The sequence below is a fragment of the Lutra lutra genome, chromosome 13, assembly GCF_902655055.1.
Source record: "Lutra lutra chromosome 13, mLutLut1.2, whole genome shotgun sequence".
In the NCBI taxonomy this organism is placed as follows: Eukaryota; Metazoa; Chordata; class Mammalia; order Carnivora; family Mustelidae; genus Lutra; species Lutra lutra.
The window spans coordinates 85,168,698-85,186,937 of NC_062290.1; the positions used below are offsets into that span (position 1 = coordinate 85,168,698).

The following is an 18,240-nucleotide window of genomic DNA, read 5'->3' on the forward strand; positions in this document are numbered from 1 at the left end:
CTCAAAACCATTTAATAAGAATGAATTTTGGCTCTAACTATATATTTTTTCCCAGACATGCGTAAGATACCTAAACAGATGTAGCAACCAGACAAACATAACCTTAAAATCTAAAAATCTGGAAAAGTGTGTCAAGTTCAGTTCATTAAGCTGACACCCATTAAAGTGCAACAAGAAAAAGTCTTAAACACCATCCATATCAATACAGACAGAAAAACCATTGTTTATGAGAACTATCGAAGGTCAGGTTGTTTTTTTTTTTTTTTTTTTTTTTAATTTTGCATTTACTTAAAACTCCGTTTGATGCCAACAGGGTTCAAGTCGCACAGGAAGGTGCTCCGGCTCAACACTGATAGTCCTCCTTGATCTCCATTGTCTGCTGTGTGGGTTCCGCCAGCAACCCTCCCAGCGAGTGGTCACCTTCCTATGGAGTCATTAAACCTCTGAATGTCAGCTGGTGGGATTAGCCAGCAGCTTCCACACCTGAGCCCCCGTGGCAGGGACAGAGGCATTTGGATCAAGATCACTAATGAATACAGAATTCATATGCCGCTTGTCAGGGCTCCTGAGCTCAGAGTTGCACAGATGCAACCTAAATAAGACGGAGGACAGAACAATTGTTGACGAAGATTAAAAAGTTTTGGCAGTTGAGGAAAAAAAGAGCACCTCATTATTCAAATGTGATAGTCTTGCTTATTTTTTTTTTTATTTTTGTTCAAGTTATTCATGATTTGTCTCAAATGGACAAATGCCATTCACCAATATTTAAGGACTTCTTGGTCTCATTACTGAATCTGAAGAGGTCTACGCCATCTGAACTAAGCTATATAGAGAAAAACAGCTCTCTTGTGAATATGTGAAAACTTTGGGGGGGAAACCAATCCAAAGTATTTGGGGTGAAGGGGGGGTTAAAAGGATGAATTCAGCGGATTCATCCGATGAATTCAAAGAGCAGAAAAAAATATTTTTCACAGCCAAGTGACTTTTTTGTATCTCCCAATACCTCTGTATTTCCTTGTGTCTTTCTATTCCAGGGCCCCTTCCGATCGCTGGGCTCACTGAAGAGGCTTGTGTACCTCCAGTGACATTCGTTTGGCTCCCTCAGCAGAGAGAAGAACAGCCCAAGCAGCCCAAACCTCAGCTCACCTGGAATAAGATGCCTTCCCCACTCTACGGGCAGACAATCGGAGGCCTAGCAGAGAGGCAGGATGGCAGAGTGATGGATCACACCGGCGGGCTCTAAAGCCACACCGACCAGACCAGGATTCAGTGACTCCATCACTCATAGATATGGGTCCCGGGGCAAGATATCTGACCTCCCCACAGCCTCCTGTTCTTCTCCACAAAATGGGGCTAACAAAGTTGAGACCCCACACAGTTACTGAAGGGTAAAGGAGAGAATGCCGAGGAAGCTGCTAGAACAGAGTCCGCTGCAGTGTACCAGCACGCCACAAGCACCAGCGACCGTGATGACTGTATCTTCAATACCTCCTCCCCCATCCTTGCAAAAAGCCAAATACTTCCATAGCCTCTGGTATGTGTTACACGGGCTTCCTCTACTGTCACTATGACCTCTACACAAGTCTGTCTCAGATTTTAAGCTTTTGGATGGAAGAGAGGGTTCCCATCTGTCCATATTACGCTATCATCTCCAAGCCTATGCAAGTACGGATGACTGTACTAGTCGTTGCTATGGGATGTTTGTATCCTGCTACTGAATGATGGAAAAACAGGAGCAGCTACCGTATTTTAGAGCCAATTTCATGCGAGCCACCATCTTAAGGTGTTTCACAGACCACATCAAATCCTGACAGCAACCTCCAGGCAGGTCTCTGGAGGATCCCCATCTTCTAGACGAACAGTCTTGGGTCGTGGCTTGCCCAGGGTCATGCCACGAGGACAGTGGAAACAGACTCACAGCCCAATCCTCTAGCTCTTAAGCTCCCATTCCTCTTTCCACGTGACCACACTGAACCCATGCTCTATATTTTCCTTTGGGACCAGTCTCTGGGCCAAGCTGAACAAATTCTTCTTTTTAATCAAAATAATGCAGCTCTCTTAACGCTACTGTCCGTCTCTCAAAGCAGAGACGAATCTGCAACTTCGGTGTCTTGCTACTACCAGGCTTAAAACAAAAACAAAAACCCACCACAGTTACTTCGAAGATGTGCTGTCACGACACCACATAGGTATGAACTCTTTCATTATTTAAAGTGGATCTATCGCTGCCCGCAATGACAGATTAATTCTGTTTCTTCAACAGCTAGGTGTTTGGCATCACGTCTGCGAGGTAACCACAAGCCTTTAGGGCGAGAGCTGCTCACATCTTTAGCAATCTATAAGGGCTTCTCTAGAGGCCAGCCCTTGCCGCGCGATGAAATATGACTCCATAAATCAGACGGCTGAAGTGGCACTTGTACACGTCACCATCTATCTTCGTGGCTTCTTTCTGAAGGGTAGAGGCTAAGAGCTCATCCCTCAGTATTGTGACCAGAGAAAGGACCATTACAGTTGGCACTGACTAAGCATGTGCTACTTAAAACTGAAGACACACTAAGACTAGGGGGAGAAAAAAAAAAAAGATCCTGCTGGTGTTAGCACGCCTCAGGCAGTGGTAGAAGCTTCAGCAACTCATCTTCAAAAGGCAGAGAGCCAGAGCTCTAGAAACCTGCAAAAATTGGCTAAGCCTGCAGTCTTCATTTCTTTAAGTTGAGCATCTTCAAAGTCTAGAATTCTAACTGTAGGGCACAGCAGCTGCCACTGCAGATCTGATCCCCTCCGCTTTTGGCAGCTCTCAACTTGAGAATCTAGCAAAAGAATTTTTCAAGTTGCTATTATTGCCTGTCATGGATTTATAAATATTGTGCACTATCTGCTGTGGCATGGCTCTCATGGGACGCCAGAGCATGCCAAATGCATAACAGAATGAAAAACAGTTTCTATTCTTCAAATAAATGCTAATTTTTTTTAACTGTGCTCACACGATGTGTTCGGTGACCAACTTCAATAGTACAGAATATGTATCAGAGAGGGGGAAAAAGCTGATTGTCTTTTCCAGCAGCATTCAGCTGCTACTTTCATTAAGCTTGTTTAATTAGATTCCAGATGCTAATTTGCAAGTCGATACCAGAGGGTGCAGGACAGTCTGCCTTTGAATCGTCTCCCTGTGATGTCAGGGTCCTGCCGCACACCACTACCCTTCAGCGGCCCTCGCGCGCTATTCTGACAATTAGTGCAAAGAGGGGACAGTATTGATCTTGACAGACTAAATATTAATCTTCTACCCGTTTTAATGAATTATAATCGTCAAGAGTTTAAATTTCTCCCTGGACCAAATGAAAACATCCCTCCTTACAAAGAAACAGGATGGAAGGCAGACTAATGGAAGTTATCCGATGCACTCCCTTAATTCCCTTCCTGCCTTAAATTCAAATCTACTTTTACGTGAGCGATTTTAGCAATTTTCGAGATACCTTCACAAAGCTAACACCCTATTCCTGGGTATTTTGGTCAAATTCCTTAAACTTAACTGGAAAATGGACTCAAAAGGCCACAGTGTGGTTATCACTAGTTTCCTGCCTAGCCAGCCTATGGGTAACAACCAGGATCAGGGGCTTAATTCTTATACTAGCTTTAACAATGGCGGGGCGGGGGATCTAGGGGAATGGCTCCGTGCGATCCAGCATCACCAAAAACAAACCTCTCATATAAGTGACCCCTTGTCATTAGGTCAACTTACACATTTCCAAATCCACTCTTCTGCTAATACATAGCAAATAACCCCCTTTGCTGATAAAATAAGGCGGGAGATTTAGCAGAAGTAATACAACTTCTTCTATCTTCATTGCTATCACAGCTGAGTACTATCAACAGTAAAGGTGAAGTTATCAAACTGTATCAAAGGAGGGTTAAGCTGGGAACGACTAAGTGAAGCTGCTTCTGACACCTTTTTATCCACTTGCTTAACAAACACTGGTTGAATGCCTCCCGCACAGCAGTCAGCACGCTGGGTGCAAGGAAAGAGAAGGAAGAAGCAGCACAGATCCTACCCACGGAGGACTTCCAGGCTAACCGTAAGGACAGAAGGACAAAATGAAAACTCCAAGACCACTGAGGGCAGGGGCAGGGTCACAGCTGGGAGAAGATCCGTGGAGACTGTCAGGACTCTCAAACTCACATGGTTAGCTGGCTGCTTCTCTGCAACCTTCAGCCAGGGCTTTCACCTGACGCCAGTCACTGGCTCGGATAACCTGAAACAGCAGAGGCCTGTCTTAACCATTCACAAAGCCCCGCTGGGTTTCCCTGTTCTGCTTTTTGGCCCACGATTTCCCAATGCACATCTGCCCTTTGCCCATCTTCAGTATTGCCTGTGTACTTAAGGGGGTGTTTGCTCTGCTGATTCTGCCCCAGTGCTGGGTATCACTTGAGAAGTGTAGAGTTATCTTCCTCGGTTATCTCAGAAAAACGCTCAGCACTTTCTAGATCGGAAGAAGAGAAAGTCCCCTCCATTTCCCAGGTGGTTTTTGATGACTCAGAGTTTGCTTCAGCGCAGGGTTATCCTGTCTCAGCTCAGGACAGACGGAACATGAGCTGAAGAGCAAAAACGGTATCATGGCCTATGGCCTCTGCCCTCAAGGCTCTCCCCCTATCAAGGGCAAGTGAGGGAGATGCCCCCCAAACAGCCATAAAACAATGAGACACGTGTGTACAATGGAGGACAAGGACACAAATGAAGAAGCCACGCGGGCACTGCGGGCTGATGCCAGCAGGGAGGACTCAATGACGAGCAAGCACACCCTGTACAGAACAATAGCAAGCTGGCAAGAGGGGCTGTGGGGGACGGAGCGAGACAGAGCCCTAGGATTCTCCAAGTTGAATACTCAGACCCCCGAGCTTGCACACGATGGCCGACACATGAATATATTTTTTATTTATATTAATAGTGTGTACTCACATTCATGTGTCTCAGGGAAAAAAATAACCAGTACATCAAACCCAGGACTTCACAGATATATACTATATTTAGAAACAAAATTTAACTTAAAGAGGTGAACTGACGTGGTTGTAGGGAAGAAGAGAAAGGGAACTGACAAAAGAAATGAATTCCAGGGGCGCCCGGGTGGCTCAGCGGGTTAAGCCTCTGCCTTCGGCTCAGGTCATGGTCCCAGGGTCCCAGCATCGGGCTGTCTGCTCAGCAGAGAACCTGCTTTCCTTCCTCTCTCTGCCTGCCTCTCTGTCTACTTGTGTTCTCTGTCAAATAAATTAAAAAAAAAAAAAAATGAATTACAAACGCCAAGATCTACTGTACAGCTAAGATCCATGCATTTTATTACATGTAAATGGTATCTCAATTTATAAAATAGTGAATTAATTTATTAAAAAATTTCTCAAGAAAAATAATAGTACAGGTGTCACCTGGATATGGCAGAAACCTTGAATGTGATGTCAAATGACAAGCTCAATGCTATCCTAATCCTGTCAATAGAAATTTGTGAACCACATACATAGTTTTAAATTTTCTAGTAGCTACATTCGAAAAAGTAAGAATAGGGGTGCCTGGGTGGCTCAGTCAGTAAAGTGTCTGATTCTTGGTTTCAGCTCAGGTTGTGAGATCAAGCCCCACGTCAGGCTCCACGCCCAGTGCAGACTCTGCAAGGGATTCTCTCTCTCTCCTCCCCCTCCACCCCTCCCCCTAACTCGTGCTCACACATGCTCTCTCTCAGGTGAGTAAGTAGAATCTTAAATAAATATAAGTGAAATTAAATTTTAATAATTTGTTATTTAAGGGCGCCTGGGTGGCTCAGTGGGTTAAGCCTCTGCCTTCAGCTCAGGTCATGATCTCAGGGTCCTGGGATCAAGTCCCGCATCAGGCTCTCTGCTCAGCAGGGAGCCTCCTTCCTCCTCTCTCCCTACTTGTAATCTCTCTCTGTGTGTCAAATAAATAAATAAAATCTTTTAAAAATAATAATAGTAATTTGGTATTTAACCCAACACACCTAAAGTAGTATTGCATCAATATGCAATGAATACACACATTATTAATGAAATATATACATACTTTCTAAAGATCTATTTTAGGAAGAAAGAGCATGCATGTGTGCCCATGATGGGGAGGGGCAGAGGGAAAGGGAGAGGGAATCCCAAGCAGACTCCCCACTGAGCACAGAGCCCAATGCAGGGCTTGATCTCACAACCCTGAGATCATGACCTGGGCTGAAACCAAGAGTTGGACACTTAACTGACTATGCCATCCAGGTGCCCCATGAAATATATCTTTTAAATTTTTTGTACTAAGTCTTTAAAATCCAGTGTACGTTTTCTACTTAAAGCACTCTCAAGTCGACTAGAAACATTTCAAACGCTCAATAGCTACATGTGGTTGCTGACTACCATAATGGACTATGAAGCTGAAGAAAATGAGAACACAATAAAGGTTTTTAAGGAGATAGGGACTTTCATCCCACAAATACTGCAGTCTAGGACTAGCACTTCCAAAGCACAGGGCTGTGGGAGGAAGGGACAGAGGGAGGGCAGGAGGAAGGTAAGAAAGAAAGAAAAGGAGGGGTATACTACGAGCTACCTCTAATTGATTTGTTCTAACAATAAAGCCAAGAGTTTGTTTAATAAGTCTGGACTAAAAATTACTGTTTGGCAAAGAATACGTAATTATGATAGCCTGAAACTGTCCCTTTCTTATGCAATTCTCCGTGAATTGTGCAGCAGCTCCTGTCCTGGCAATCCACGTAAGAGCTGAGAGGCAGCAATGCTCTCCTGGGTTTGTGTGTGAGACACGTCCAGAATCCTTTCTCATACTGGAAGGAAATAAGTAGATTTAGCCATCCAACCCTGCAGTCTCAAAAGAGGTGAGAAAGAAAAGTCATGGAGGACCTCTTGTCACAGAAAGACAGAAAGCCTTCCTGGAAAGAAGGAAAATAAAGATGGGAAATCTGAAACCAAAATGTCTCCACAAGTTCTACGCAAATGCGGAGCCAGAAATGACACCCTGACGAATTCTCTTTCACAACAAAGAAGTCATTAAAACTTATCCTCTCAACTCCAGCCAGACTCAGCCTCCCACTGAAAGCGCATCATTTAATCTTCCCCCGAAAAAGCAAGGTGGCCAGTAGTTAGCGGTGTGGTCTTTACAATAAATTCTTTTGGTATCTATCAATGACCCTGTACATTTTTTAAGTATTATCTCCTGACAGTTGTTATATTATTACGTACCAAAGAAGCAGGTACTACCTTCTTTACAATAAAGCGATTGTGTTCACTGTCAGTCCACGTCGTTTCAACAACTTCCGTGACCAAAACCAATCACGTGAAATTGTAAAATTAATTAATCAATCTGAAATGGGAATTTGGCCAGGCGATTTCAAGGTCTCACAGCTGATACAGAACATCAAGTGGTCTGAGCGGCATATAAAATTGATCTAAGGACCACATTCTCCAGACTGATGATACCACAAATCTTATTGAAGGGATGATCACATGTCCCTTTACTTCCTCGAATCACATCAATATTAAATTCATGGCCTTTGAATCACTTCAAATCCAAATTCTGAATAATGTAAAATTACTTTAGCAGAGTGTTAAGTCACTTTTAATATACCTCATGCTTTCAACTTTTTCTGCAATTCTCATTTGTCTCTAACATATGGAGGTTCCAATCAATTGGAAATAGACAAAGCTATCAAGAAAATTTGAAAAGATCGGGGCGCCTGGGTGGCTCAGTGGGTTAAGCCGCTGCCTTCGGCTCAGGTCATGATCCCAGGTCCTGGGTTCAAGCCCCACATCGGGCTTTCTGCTCAGCAGGGAGCCTGCTTCCTCCTCTCTCTCTGCCTGCCTCTCTGCCTACTTGTGATTTCTCTCTGTCAAATAAATAAATAAAATCTTAAAAAAAAAAAAAAAGAAAGAAAATTTGAAAAGATTAATGTGGTTTAAAGGAGGGCTTGACATTACTGAGGTGGTTTTCTTTTTCTTTCTTTCTTTTTCTTTCCTGAGGCGATTTTCTAAACAAAAATCATCAGAGTCTTTCTCCCCATACCTTCGTTGGTTCTAATGGATACGTGAGCGTGAGGACTCAGGAACTTCTCTCCTTTAGACTGGAGACTGGGAGACCTTTTTTTTTTTTTTTCTTTCTCTTTTTTAAGTGACCTAGTACATCTTATTTTTCCTCTGTACTTAAGAACCCCAAACAGAAAATAATGCTGAGATAGGAATAAATTTCCACACTGAGAAATGAGAACAGAATCCTAATCTCATTTACAGTTGATACTTGGACCTGTTTACTATTCTTAATTGGAGCAAGACACTATTATTTTCACTACAAAACACCCAGCTAAATCCTACCTTTGGTCATAGGTTTTAATTCTGACAGATGTCCAAGAAAGGAGAGCAATCCAGCCATCAGTGACCAAGTCACTTATGTGTGCTAACCTCACACACCAAAGGCAGAGAAGCTTCTGGCAGGAAACCCCCATCCTGGATGGGCAGCATCCACAACCCTACATCCTCTGGCTCTCAGGGCACTTGGCCCAAATCTAAAGGGCAGAGAGAGCTGCAGAGTTCCAACGACAGCTGGTGCTCCAAAGACAACGAGCTGGCGGAACAAAAATGCTTAAACATGCAGTCTCCTCCACAGATGAGCAGGCATAAAGCACTGTCAGAAAGTAATTCCCAGAGACATCCTCTGGTATCTGAACAGAACAATACTGCAAAGGCAGAAAGAGCAGATGCCTACATATTAAAGAATAGGGTAGACCACTCATAATCAGCCTACTAACTGTTGAAAACAAGTTGCTATGCACCATCACAAAATTAACAGCTATCAAAAAACCAAGAGCAGACAATGAAGGCTGACTTCACAGGACCTCTGTGCCCACAAGCTGGCTGAGCGGCAGGGATAAGCACGGCGGAGGAATAACGTGGTACCATCAAGTACCCAAGCACACAGAACACCCCTTCAAAAGTGACAACGGAAGACTGGTGGGTTTGTTCCTGGAGATCTAGGGGGTGGGGAGGCTGCCCAATGGGGAGGGGACATCTATCACTAAAGCAGACAGGTGGGATGCCATTCAGAAGGTACCACCCTCCCCCACCACCAAAGAAGACAGAACAAAGGATCTGTTACAAATAGACTCGCGCCACTAGATCTGTCACCCTCTGAGAACACTCCACTACACATACGAGTCCTGTCCCCCTCTTCTTCCAGATGCAGAACAATCTATAGGAGCTTTTTAAGCTGCTTCCATTTTCAGACCAGGTCTGTGTGTCATGCAAAGACCTAGTTTCTCTATCCTCAGTAAGAAAACAAAAAACAAAAAAAAAACCTCGTCATTTTGAGATACCGAGACACGGAGCGCCAAGTGCACAGCACAGCGTCCACGCTGCAGCACATCTGCAGCCAAGAAGATCCCAGACAGCCCAGAGGCCAAAGCAAGAGGCTGACCAGGGCTGTGGCTCCCCAAGCCTGGGGGAGAGCACAGCAGGGCCACTCCGAAACGAAGCTCTCCCAACCAACCGGTCTTCTCAGCAAACACGGCGACCTGTGCCAAAGAGCATCCCAACTAACAACGGTGCTGTACAAGCTCCGGAGAAACCGGCCATTAATTTGCCAGTGTCCAACGCACAGCTGGAAAAACCCGTGACAGAGAAGAGGACTGCCGGGACGTACGTACCTCCATATCTGGCCTAAACTTATCTTCAAACACAGCCATTGCTGCCAAGGAGCCAGAACCTGAAAGAGAAAGATGCACCTTTAGTGTCATCTACCCACTGCGGCTTCTCCCTCCAAGTCTACTTTGGGGCAGCAAAAATGGCGTACCACGCCCGGTGTCCCGCCTGAGCAGTGTCAATATTGATCCTCTAGGGCCACATCCAGCAGGTAAACAACGCTCCTCCAAAGCCTGAGCTCATACTTACCCCCGTCTCGGGCAAACCTGCAACTGGCCCTACTCTCACCACTGACAGGAGTAATTGTAAATTAGTCACAATAAAATGCTGAAGCAGGAAAATGAGCTTACGGAGAATTGGTATTTTTTCAAACAGTGGATGCCACATAATTTCATACATGCTATGCCGTGAGTCTTGTGCTTCACAACTGTGCCTTGGCAGGCTGCTGGGTATCGCGCTAAGTACCAAGCCCGTTAGAAAGAATAGATTGTTTTAATGAGCTGGCCCTGGTAGAGTCACCTTGACACTCGGGGAAGACACTACGGCACCAGCAATGGTAATAGGACGGCGAGCCGCAGCCACCAGGTTATTCCAGCTTCCACTGTAAAACACTTTATTATGTGGCATTTACTTGGAGCTATTATTTTTAGTTCGTACTTTGAAGAGTAACAGCTGAGTAGACAAAATGACAGACAAAGAAACAAAAATTTATTATCACAATAGCAAATGGCTGAAAGGTTATGCTGCATAGATATTAACAGAGAGCAGATATCCCCTACAAAAGTAGGCTATAAGGGCGTTACAAATAAGTGCGGGCTCCCTTTGAATGGATGTAAAAGGCAGCTCAGCACTATTTGAAAATTTAAACTTGCTTTGTTCAGAAACCAGAGAATCTTTAGAAAACCATCATCTTGTCTTCACAGGGTCCTGTAATATTTCAGGGTACTCTACTTTTGGAGAGAGGATAGAGTTGCCCACAATTTTTTACTCCAATTAGAAGATTTTTTTGGCATTTATTACTTTTTAACTTGTTTTGCATAACACTATCTATTTAGCTGGGTCACAGAGAAAACCATATTTTCTATTTAAAATGATTTGTGTACATCGCTTGACCACCTCAATGGTTTTAGCAAAGGAAAAAGACAGCGATTAAACAGTTTCAAATGAGGTGTCCTGCTGATTTTATCAAGTCTGCTGAATGTATAATGAAAAAGGAGAAGCTGACAGCCACGCTGCATTGAGAAAATACAGACTACCTTCTCTGAACCATTTAAGGAGGTCCAATTATAGATCAAATTTAAAGGGTAGAAACAGCAGATTTACAGACACAAATCAATGAACATGGTAATCCCGACGAATATGACAGATACTCCTGTTATGGAATATTGCTGTGGTTGAGGATCATTACCTTCACAGCACTGGATACATCACATCTAAAGCAGTAGGAAGCGTCAAGTGTAGACCGGTATTACAAGCAATGACTATTCATTTAGGCTTGGGAGCAAAAGGCAACCCCATTTTCCCCTCTTACCATTTTTTCTCCTTTAAAGAAAAAGGGAGGGAATCTGAAGAGATATTAAAAACCCTTCGGAAAGGAGCTAGAAATTAAGCAGCTATAAACCAGTGTGCACCCAAATAAAACCAGCACATAAGCAAGAGCAAATTCACCAAAGCCAAACCTTTGAATTTCGTTAATAAATGTGTCCTTGAAAATCTGAAAACAGAGTCAAAGTCCACCAATATTTTGTGAGTCACACATTTACTCGGAGATTCGGGGATCAAGAGGAAAAAGTAACCCAAGTGTCCGTTCTAAGACACACCTGAGAACTAATCTTGGTCTTAGTAAAAAAAACAAGCTGGTTCTGTGTGGAAAACAAAGGACAGCTGTCATGAAGAAACAAGAAAACTGCAAATAAGGAAAGCTCAGGAAAAAACACTTCTAGATACAAATGCTCCCGCGGAGTGCCCAACAGCAGGCTTGCCTTATCCAGTCTCCATCCCAGAATCTCCCTCTGAAAAGCCAAGGGTAAATATACCAGAAGCCTGAAATAAACATTAAAAAAAGACAGGGGAGGGTGGGTAACCTAAGAGCAAACAACTTTATGGAAAACTGTAATCAATTATTTTAAAAGAGAAAACCAAGCTTACCATAAAAGACATTCTTCCTTAGAAATTCGGAGCCCTGTTCTTTTCTCTGGGGCCATCCTTTCTTTGGCAGTTCCCCACAAATAATTTTACTCTTATTTTTCCTGGGCACATATATTTCCTTCTGCTTAGCTTCATCCAGTATTTTAAGGAATGAAAAATACTTTCCTCCCAATATAATAATTCTTCCTTTATCAAAAGAAAACCTTTTTTTCCCCTGCTTAGAACAATGCTACAGACAAAATTTCTTTAAGTGGAAATTATATACTAAATCTAAACTCTTGGAACAAAAAGTGTCCAGTGTGGAGATGCTTCTCACACTACCAGAGACTGATTCTTTTTTTTTTTTTAAGAGCTAGAAGGTGCCAGCCAGGTAAATGAAGAAAGGACACAGGGGTCTTTATTACATTGTACTTCTGCTTCCCCTTTCCCACCACCCCTCACTACACACACTCCAACCTATACAGCATATGCACGATGTTGAGAAGTTTTCTGAAAAGCGGAAGCTTGCTAAACTGCCTGATTCTGCTGCTCCTGAGATCAAAGATAAGCAGACTCCAAATAAACTTGAAAAGAAAGGGAAATTCAACATTAAAAACAATTTCTAAGTCACTTGCAAATTAGCTCCTGCTCCCAGCTTTTTAGGAAAGGAGGACTCTGGCGCCCCCTTCTCAGAAATATGTGGAAGTGCTAGGAGGTGGAGTAGCACTGACTTACCAACAGGTTTCCAGGAAACCCTGAACGTGTGCCTAACCCTGAAGTCACAATTTCAATTAGGACCGCAACTGCCCGAAGAGGTAAAAGAGCAAGACGCAAATCCTCACATAATTTCAAGGCAATGCAACTGGGGGAAGGAACGAGGAACTGGCCACTAAAAAGAAAAAAGGAAGGTGAACTCAACGAGACCAGTATTCTTTAGTCATTTCACTCAGGCTTCCTAGGTGTTTCAGTGCCACTTAAAACCGTTTGCAGTAAACCACCCAGCTAGTGCCACACTAATACAGCAGCCATGACAACTATAAAATGTTTAGATATTCTATCCCCCTTTTTTCTAAAGATTGCATTTATTTGAGAGAGAGAGAGAAAGAGCACAAGAGAGGGTAGGATCAGAGGGAGAAGCAGACTCCCTGCTGAGCGGGGAGCCCAATGCAGGACTTGATTCCGGGATTCCAGGATCATGACCTGAGCCAAAGGGAGTCGCTAACCGACGGAGCCCCCCCACGCGCCCTCATATCCCACTTTTAAGCCACAGTAATGCTCTGAGACATTCCACGACTCTGGCATTGACTTAAACCAACCCGGCACTTTCGAACCCAAACCAAGGCAAAAAATCATGAAGGAACATTTACCCTGATTCTATTCCAAAAATAAAGTCACCTCAGACAGTTGGTCAGAACTCTCTGGTTTTCCATTAAGGAAGAAATGAACAGAAAAGCAGAAGAGAGCGTACACCGGCCTCTGCTCCAGATGGCATATGCTTTCCACAAATGCAGGATGGGCTCCAGGAATAAGGGGTGTGAGGCCTGCCCTCAAAAAGCCCAGCTAATGGTAGGGAGGAGAAGGCAGCCAAGGAGGAAGAAAGCAGAGCACTTCGTGGAGCACCCACTCCCTGCCATACATCACATCAGGCCATTTAACCGTCCCACTGCATGATAAAGCTTCTCCTCTAGCGTTACAGGATTCAGAAGCGCAGGGCAGGAGGCCTATCTCAGGTGTGACTGGAGACAGTCACTCTCTCACGCATAACCTTCAGAGGAGACATGCATGACCTTCCATGACCCGGGCTCTGTCTCCCTTGACCCCCTCCTCACACTTGAAACCCCACCAACATAAAATTGAGAATAATTTCCTAAATTAAACCATTTCAAGCCAATCCCCCCTTGGCCCAGGCTATGCCCTTTGCCCCCACTGACAGTTCACAGAACTCCTAGGCGCCCTTCAAACCCCGGCTGAGAGAGTACGTCTTCCCACGAGCCTTCCCTGACCAAGCCCCCCGAGAGGTTATCTCTCTCCTCTCTGCAACACGTCCATCCTTTCGTATCTGGGTCTCGGGCACACAGCGAGCACTAAACAGAAGCTGCTGAATTAAGCTGGGCTGATTTCAGGACAACTGTCCAAATGAAGGAGCTGGGGAAAACTCTGAGCTGGCCCTGAAGGCGTGATGATAGCAGTAAATGCCTTGATAAAGTGGGCAAGAACATTTATTGCCTAATTTGCCATACTGGGATGAATATAAGACAAACTCAAGGGTGCAGCAAGTTCAATGTTCAAAAGGGGGGGAAAAAGGCTTTATACCCACAAAGCCATGTCATATTGTATGTCCTAGTCTGGTCCAAACCTCTGTGATCCCACAGGAGTAAAATGCCCTCCGTGGGTTCCTGCATTTTACTACCACAACCTCGTCTCATCAGTAGCTTTCATGTAGCTGCTCCTTAGCAACCTCCACCAAGTCTGCCTTTTTCAGCCCACCCACAGTTGCTGAGTAGCCAGTGTTGCTTCCAGAACAAAGCTCTTTAAAACAGAAAAACGAGGAGCAATCAGTGACCAGCATTTAGAACGATGACGGTACAAGACGGTACAAGGCTACCCAGCTATCCACCGGCTCACCTCCCACACCCGCTGTCCTTCCCTAGCTCACCGCCTACCCACAACCACTCCAGACCCCCGAGCCCCACACCAGCAGGACTGTGCACAGAGACCGAGATGGGGGAAGGAGATGCAACTCACCCAAGGGCCAGGAACGACCCCGCACGCCCCGACCCACTGCGGCCACCAGCCGGGCACCACCTCAGCCTGCTGCTCCTGTTCGGGGGCCATTCAAAGAATTCCTCCCACAGCAGATGCCCTGCGGGGCCCCAGAAAGGTCTGTACCCCATCTCAGTCAGGGACTGAGTCACTTCAAGATGACAGTGTGGGTCACCCACACTGCTGACCTCCAGGAGAAGGGGGTCCCAGGCAAAAATGCCACAAGGGGCCACAGCTCCAACCAATCTTGTAAAATGAAGTATCTGCTCTTATTAGTAGCAGGCCACTGGCTTAAGGAGGGGTAGGGAGAGACTAGCTCCTGTAAACAATGTAAAATATATGCCCTGAAACTCAAAAAGAGATGTACAGCATGTAGGACATTAATAACTAAAAAGAGTCACAGATATGCCAATCTGGCAACAGAAAAAAGGACACTGACACAGCAGTTGACAAAAAGGAAAAAAGGCACCGGCCTGTACACATTTAAAAATGCTGTTCAAGGTCACTAATAATCAGAGAGATCTGAATTTAAATTAAATACCTTTGTTTTTTCTTTTTACATTAACGAAGATTAAGAAGAATACTACCCAGGGCTGTAGTGCAGTGAAAAGGAAAATCTAACACACTTGTAGAAGCAAAAATGAAGAGAACTTTTCTAACTGGCAATTTAGAAACATCAATCAGAAAGCATAAAGGTATACATCCCCCCCAGCAATTCCACTGCAAGAGAGTCATTTTAAAGAAATAAATGGGTGAGTATGCAAATTATGTATATAAAAAGATCACTCTTTAGATTAGCAAAAAAAGAAAAAAAAAAGCTAGAGGTAAATGTAAAGGTCCAACAATCAGATGACAGGAAAAAAAAAACAAATTATTATATATACGGTCATTAAACATGACAATACTTTTTTGGCAATGAGAAGATGTCCATGTTAAAATATTCAATAGAGCGAAAACATGTTCAAAAGCAGTATTAACACCTAAGCTTAGAGGATACAGACTCCACAAATCTGGGAAAACCGTAAGTCAAAACAGTACACTTCAATCTGGGTGGTACTATTTGGTTTACTCAAACTTTATTTTTCTTCAAAAGACCATGCATTACCTACAATATTTTAAAGCATAAACTTGCAGAAAATAAGAATTTGCATGGTACAGGGATGAAAAATTAAAAAGAAAAAGACCCAAGACCTCACCAGCCGTCACAGTCGTGCTGCTAACAGCGGCAGCACACATCTGGCTCCTGAAATTCGTATACAGGGGCCTGAAGGTCAACCCAGGCACGAGTCAACAGTTCCAAGGAATGACAGCAATCAATCATCACAAACAAATATACACACCATGTCTTTCTACCACTGTCCTTAGGAGGGCTTCCTTCGGATGGTCTGAAACGTAAAAAGCCTCTTAATAATGAAGTCCTTTGAGCAGATCAGCCCCAAGCCAGATCCCACTTCTCCAGAAGTCTATGCTGTGGCACACGAACTACTAAAGAGACCACAATGAACACAGTACACAGAGCGTTTAAGAAATGTCAAAGCAGAGTTCCATCGGCTCTGTCTGCTCTTCAGACAGGACAGGTCTGAGAAGTCCCACCTTACAAAATGGGAGACAGTCTCCGTGGTAAGGAACTTGCCCCATCACATAACCAATGATTAGCAAATCTGAGACTGTGAACCCATATCATTTTGCATTTAAAAAACATATGATGCTCCTTCCATTCCGCTGTGTTGCCTCCTAAGTAGCAAAGTCAAATGCTTGAAATCAAGATTATCAAGTGAACACGGAAACAGCTTTATTTTCTTAGCTCCCTACCACAAAAAAAAAAGCATGCTTTCTAAATTGCATTTTCTTCAGATTTCAGGAGAATGATTAGCACGCATCTGGGTATGGTTAATTTGTGTTGTTTTGCTCGGAAATTCAAATGAGACTGGGATTTTAGTTAAATGTTCTAAATGATTTAACGGATGTCATTCACTGCTTAGCAATACCACTCAACTATCTGTTCTATTTATCTTAAAATAGTCCCATTCAGAAAATATTTTTAAATAAAAAAGAACACTGAAATTAGTCTCCATTTTCTAAACCCCTGAAGGTACTTCTGATCTTAGCTTATCGGCACTGGTAGTTCAGTTTGAACTTAACTTTTTTGGAGAGAACAACCCAACTCAGGACAAAGTCTGAAATGTATCAAGAAAATTTTACCACCTAAGATACCACTTTTACCTGTTCCATATACTAAAAAACACCTGCATTAATATGGCTTGAGGACAGAAGGGTTAAAAAAAAAAAAAAATGAACCACGTATTTTTATAGTGTTCACTCAAGTACTAAATCAAAACTTAGCAATTCTAGAATCTATGTTTTTAGACATATACTGAAGAAACGATAAAAGACTAACACAATTTTTTTTTTTTTAAAGATTTTATTTATTTATTTATTTATTTGACAGAGATCACAAGTAGGCAGAGAGGCAGGCAGAGAGAGAGGAGGAAGCTGGCTCCCCACCGAGCAGAGAGCCCGACGCGGGGCCCGATCCCAGGACCCTGGGATCATGACCTGAGCCGAAGGCAGAGGCTTTAACCCACTGAGCCACCCAGGCGCCCCCTAAAACAATTTTCTAAAGCCCACTGCTCTAAGTCAAATTTCTAGAAGGAACTGAAAGCCAGCAGGTAGAAATTTGCTTTTTCTAATAAGGTCCTTGCTCACAAACTCCCAGACTGGAAAGGGGGAAAGCATTTATTGGGAGCCTTTCAGATCCCGGGCCCTGAACTCAAGTGAGGTAGGAATTTCCTCCTTCTACAGACCAGGTAAGGCAGGCTCAGCTAGTGAAGGTAGTACAGTCAGTAGGGAGGGAAGCCAAGATCCAAACCTAGGTCTCGTGGCTCCAGACTTTAGAAGGGCAACTTCCCACTCATTCCTTCCAACCAACCATCCCAGGAGTCCAGCAGGGAGCAGACTCCGGGCACACACTGCTGTGCAGGAGGGGGCACAGTCCGGGGTCATCCTCCAGCCCAGCACTGAGGTGCTTGGAGCCCTGCAAGCCGCCCCAGGAGGCACCGCCACCTCAAGAAGAGGGTGACGGCCTCCCAGAAGCTGCACTCCAGCAACCCGCCCGGCCAGCCCTAGCTTCTCCCCCCATGAGAGGGGGAGAGGACAGAACGTGCCTTCCTCACTGGGGGGGCTGGGCAACCTGCAGTGCATGACACGCGGAAAGCAGAATGTCGGGCACAGAGTAAAAGCTCAATAAAGGCTAGCTATTGTAATTACACTAAGACAAAGTCCCCGTCCTCCAGGAGCTGTTTTATATCATCATTCTCAACAAGTTCCAGGGCTGGCTGTTTTAATGGAAACAGAGGTCTTCAAAATTTCTTTTCTCAAAGTCACAAAGTTCTGACGGGCAGCAGGAAATGGATTTCTATTGCTTTTCCCTAAATCAATTTAACCAGATCTTTTCAGGAAAAAAGCTGCTCCTTCTGCTAAGGAGCGGGCCGTCGGAGATACCTGAGGACCTGTTTGCCACTGTGGCCTGCCAAGGTGTAGGATGTAGGCAGCGGTAGGAGAGTACCACACAGAACATTCTAATCCATCAGTGTCAGCTCTCCCTGACAGAGCGCTTACTCACACTTGCTCATTGTTAGTCAAATGACCACCCGTCCCGGGTAAAATTTGGTACTT

The 18,240-nt window shown here is 44.2% G+C and overlaps 1 protein-coding gene across 1 annotated transcript in view; it reads right to left on the reverse strand.

Annotated features, from left to right (window-relative positions):
- PSMB7 (proteasome 20S subunit beta 7) overlaps positions 1-18,240 on the reverse strand; it is a 63,420-nt gene that overhangs the window by 20,126 nt on the left and 25,054 nt on the right. The window contains exon 6 of the mRNA XM_047699321.1: positions 9,681-9,739. Within this exon, the coding sequence (XP_047555277.1) occupies positions 9,681-9,739 (59 nt within the window). The remainder of the gene's footprint in view (positions 1-9,680; positions 9,740-18,240) is intronic.